This window comes from Mus musculus, chromosome 14 (assembly GCF_000001635.26).
Source record: "Mus musculus strain C57BL/6J chromosome 14, GRCm38.p6 C57BL/6J".
In the NCBI taxonomy this organism is placed as follows: Eukaryota; Metazoa; Chordata; class Mammalia; order Rodentia; family Muridae; genus Mus; species Mus musculus.
In genome coordinates this window covers 55,764,750-55,769,055 of record NC_000080.6, presented here as the reverse complement: position 1 = coordinate 55,769,055, position 4,306 = coordinate 55,764,750, and the positions used below count along the sequence as shown (strand labels likewise).

The 4,306-nt window shown below is 50.7% G+C and overlaps 1 protein-coding gene across 1 annotated transcript; it reads right to left on the bottom strand.

Moving 5' to 3' along the window:
* Positions 1–563: 563 nt before the first annotated feature.
* Ltb4r1 (leukotriene B4 receptor 1) lies at positions 564–3,094 on the bottom strand. Its single transcript, NM_008519.2, has 2 exons — positions 2,963–3,094; positions 564–1,823 (listed from the first exon to the last, which is right to left on the bottom strand). Exon 2 carries the CDS (start codon positions 1,812–1,814, stop codon positions 759–761), a length of 1,056 nt encoding a protein of 351 aa, NP_032545.1. The 5' UTR covers positions 1,815–1,823; positions 2,963–3,094; the 3' UTR covers positions 564–758.
* Positions 3,095–4,306: the final 1,212 nt, after the last annotated feature.

Below are 4,306 nucleotides of genomic sequence, written 5' to 3'. Positions count from 1 at the left end.
GCCGTCTTCCTAGGCCTCTCTTTCTGGGGGGAATCTTGTTTTACTGGGGTTTGCTTCTGAAAGATGGCAGATACTGATGCCCCAGAATTCTAGATGATAGCATCTGATGACCAGAGTCCCCAGCAAGACTTCCTTGGGAGATGGGGAGAAGAAAAACCATCTCCCAGGACTCTGCTGAGAGGATGAAGACCACTGCCTCGAAGACAAGGCAGGAAGTTAGGTTTGAACAATCAAGGCTACTTACCGGGAATGCCAGCAAAGACATTTCACAAGAGCTGGTTTTCTCAGAAGGGCCCTGAGTCATGACTCTGGAGTGATGATCTCACACAGCGAGTTCTTATAACAAACTCCTTTAGGAGTAAGTAGTGTGCTTCTCTAAGCGGGATGTAGGTGACCTATTTCAGAATTAGGAACATAGGGCTATATCGGCCCATGTGTCCCTTCGAAAATTGTCAATCACAGGGAACTAAGGAACTGTTGAGAGGGACTCCACCAGAGTGGTCCCTCTCTAAGACCAATAAACCTTTCAGTATCCCCACAATACACACCTCACTCACAGGCTTAGCCGATTTCAGACTTTAGTTTTAATCGTGAAGCTGCCTGCAGAAGCCAGGCCAGAGCATCCTGTCTCTCTGCCCTGACTTGCCCCACCCCTCCCTCTCTTCCGCTTAAGCCCAGTCCCCAACATGTTCTCCTCCAGGTACAGAAGTGGGTCAGGCCAGAGTTATGAGTTGTGTCATAACCCAGCCTACTGCAGTTCACTTCGAAGACTCAGGAATGGTGGAGGAAGTCATGAAGCTGTCGGTGGGGCCAGGCTCAGGACAGGCAGGTGTGTCCTTCGGGGTCTGGACCAGAGTGCCCCCGCGGCGGGTGCTGGACACCTCCGAGCCAGTGCCCTCCAGTAGCTTGACCACGAAGCCCACGCCCGCCGAACGCAGCAGGCCGCCGCCCGCGCACGCGTACAGCACCGGGTTCACGCTGCTGCTCAGGAAGGCCAGCGCGATGAGCACATAGCGGGCCAGCCTCAGACGCTGCCCCGCAGGGCTGTTCTTGTCCCAGCCGGCCACTGTGCGGCCGGCTTCCACCAGGTTCACCAGGTGGTAAGGCAGCCAGAAGGCGGCGAAGGCCAGGATAATGAGCACCACCAGGCGGCCGGTGCGGCGACTACGGCGGAAGCGCCGAGCCTGCAGCCTGCGCCCGATGTCAGAGTAGCTGGCCACCACCGCTAGGAAGGGCAGCAGGAAGCCCGTGATGGCTTCGAAGAGCAGATGGAAGACTTTATGCTCTTTGTTGGGATAGTTCGGAGCGCAGATCAGAGTCCTGTTGTTCCATTTTACTGTACGGTACACAAGGACCGGTATGGCCAGCAGAAAAGACACCACCCAGATGCCTGCCAGCACCCATCGGGCAAAGGCCTTAGTACGAACCTTTTGGGACATAAAGGGGCGGGCCACTGCCAGTGATCGGTCCAGACTCATGATGGTTATAAGCAGGACACTGGCATACATGCTTATTCCACAGACATAGTGGCACAGGCGGCAACCCATCTCTCTAAAACTCCAGGTGCCTCGAGCCAGAAAGTGGAGGAAAAAGGGAGCAGTGAGCAACACAGCCAAGTCGGCCAGGGCCAAGTTCAGCACCAGCAGGGCGGTGACCGTGCGTTTCTGCATCCTTTTCAGGATGCTCCACACTACAAAGCTATTGCCAGGAAGCCCCACAGCCAGGGCCACAGACAGTAGAACAATGGGCAACAGAGACAGGGACATGCCACCAGGAGAAGAAGGTGCTGCAGGAGATGTAGTGTTTGCAGCCATCAAAAGGACCTAGAGAGTGAAAGTGGACACACCCATGAGGGGAAAGCCAAAGGATTCTTGACCCCCAGCCACATCAAACTAGCATGGAGTACTCTGGTCTCCAAAATCAGAAGTTTCAGAGGCACCTTCAAAATATGTCACCCCATCACTGTCAACCTCATTGCTCTTTTTTTTTTTTTTTTTTTTTTTTTTTTTTTTTTTGGTTTTTTGAGACAGGGTTTCTCTGTGTAGTCCTGGCTGTCCTGGAACTCACTCTGTAGACCAGGCTGGCCTCGAACTCAGAAATTTGCCTGCCTCTGCCTCCCAAGTGCTGGGATTAAAGGCGTGCACCACCACGCCCTGCCAACCTCATTGTCTTAAAGGCGCCTGGTTGAATAGAAAGACTAATTTCCTAACCAGGCTGTGGGGCCCCTTCTTTGCTTCAGACCCAGTTGCAAAATGTACAGCAACAGCAGTATTTCCAAAACCCTTCACACTCGTTTCCTTAAGAGAGCCTGGAACCCAGCACCAGGCTGGGAGACTTTCCTCAGCACTGTGCACGCCTTGAAAGGCTAACTCCTCTATCTCCCAAGAGGCCACTGTCCACTTTCTCCAGTCACCTACCCACACTCTCTAGAGCTGACCATGGGGCACCAGGAAGAGCAGGGCAGGGAAGAGTTAATGGACAAGAACCATCCCTTTACAGAGGTCGGGCTTTCTTTGGGGATTCTGTCTCACCATCTCTTCAAGTTATAATTGACACACACACCATACTGACACACACACACACTCACCCACAACACACTGACATTCACATACACACTCAAACACACACACCATACTCACACACACACACACACACTCACACACACACACACACTCACATACATACTCACCCATAACACACTGACACTCACATTCATAAACACACACAACATACTGACATACATTCACACACACACATAAACACACTCACACACACATACACACACACCACACACACACACACACACACACACACACACACAGACACCATACTGACTCTCTCACACACAACACACTGACGCATACATAAACACACACACCATACTGACATACTCACACACATACACATAAACATATTCAAATACACACACACACACACACCATATCATTCCTAGGATACTTACAGGGTTTCCCTGATGCTGATCAGAAGGTAATGTCTTGTCTAGTTGTTGGATATACAATCCTTGAATCTGTCTTAGTGCCAGGGTCCTGGTCCCACTTCTAGGTCTGTCAGCTAAGTCAGCCAGAGAGGAAGTACCACAGAGCAGAGCAAAGGAGGCGGGGCGGGGGAGCATCTTCCTGAGGGTGAGGCTGAAAACCCCCACACCTCCCTTCACTGTTGGGGTGGGACAGTCTGTGTTCCAACGCAGTCCAAAAGAGAGGAAGACTCTTTGGGTGGGGCTAAGTGAGTAGTAGCCAGAAAGGGGCAGTGAAGTAGGAAAGAGGGGTGCCAGGAGTGACTTGGCTTGGGGTGTGGTCTAAAAGTGCAGGTCTAGACAGGAGGAGTGAGCAAAGTTACGGATTGAATTGTAGGAGAAGGAAGCAAGGGAGAAGGCTAAGATTGAGACTGCTGATTTTAAAAATATTATCTTTGTACTTCACATTAACAACCTGCACATGCTGTAGTTTTTTGATTAATGCGCTTTTAGATTAGGTTGACCGCCTATGTTCTGTGTATTGTTGTGAGTTAGGGTATCATGGTATTAAAAACAGCATATTGGGGTCAAGGCCACCCTAGGCTATATGGGAGAGAGGAGAGAGAGAGAGAGAGAGAGAGAGAGAGAGAGAGAGAGAGAGAGAGGAGGAGGAGGGTTACAAAGAGAAAGAATATCAATGAGAATGTGAAAAAATGAAAGAAGAGAACCACAACCTAATCTTGACTTCAGGCAGGTCAGACCACAACTGTGGTGTGGCTATAAGAGACAAGCCACATCCAGCACTGCCCGTTCCAGGTTAACCAATTCTCCATTCTTTATGAGAGACATCAAAGTCTAATTGATCTCCTTCATGACACAAAATACGGATGTCTTCCCCTTACCTTACCCAGGCCATTTAGCAGCCCTGGTGGACTTTCCTTCTGGGATCTAGGCAAGAATCCACACTTCTTTCCTGTATCCCTACAGCCTTGTACCGTCTGGTTTCAACTCTGACAGGGAGAATGTGGGCTAAGCTAGGGGATACTGAGAATGAAGAAGAGACAGGATGGCTCAGGGCCAGCAGCCCTACCTCCCTCCAGCCCTACCACAAGAGCATCTAAGAATTTGTAAAGCCACCACAGCCTTCTACTCCCCTCGACAAAAGAAAGGATGCTGGCTCTCTTTGAAGTGTCCCGTAGCACCAAGAACACAGCCCTCCAGTCTGCACGGGCCTTTCTGTTTGTCTTTCACTCTGTCACTTCTTAGGCAAAGCAGCATAATGGTGATCACTGATGTCCCTTTTGTCCCCCAGTGCCCTCACCTGCTGTCAGT

Coding starts and splice junctions, on each gene's coding strand:
- Ltb4r1 (NM_008519.2), bottom strand. CDS start 1,814: ATGGCTGCAAACACTACATCTCCTGCAGCACCTTCTTCTCCTGGTGGC.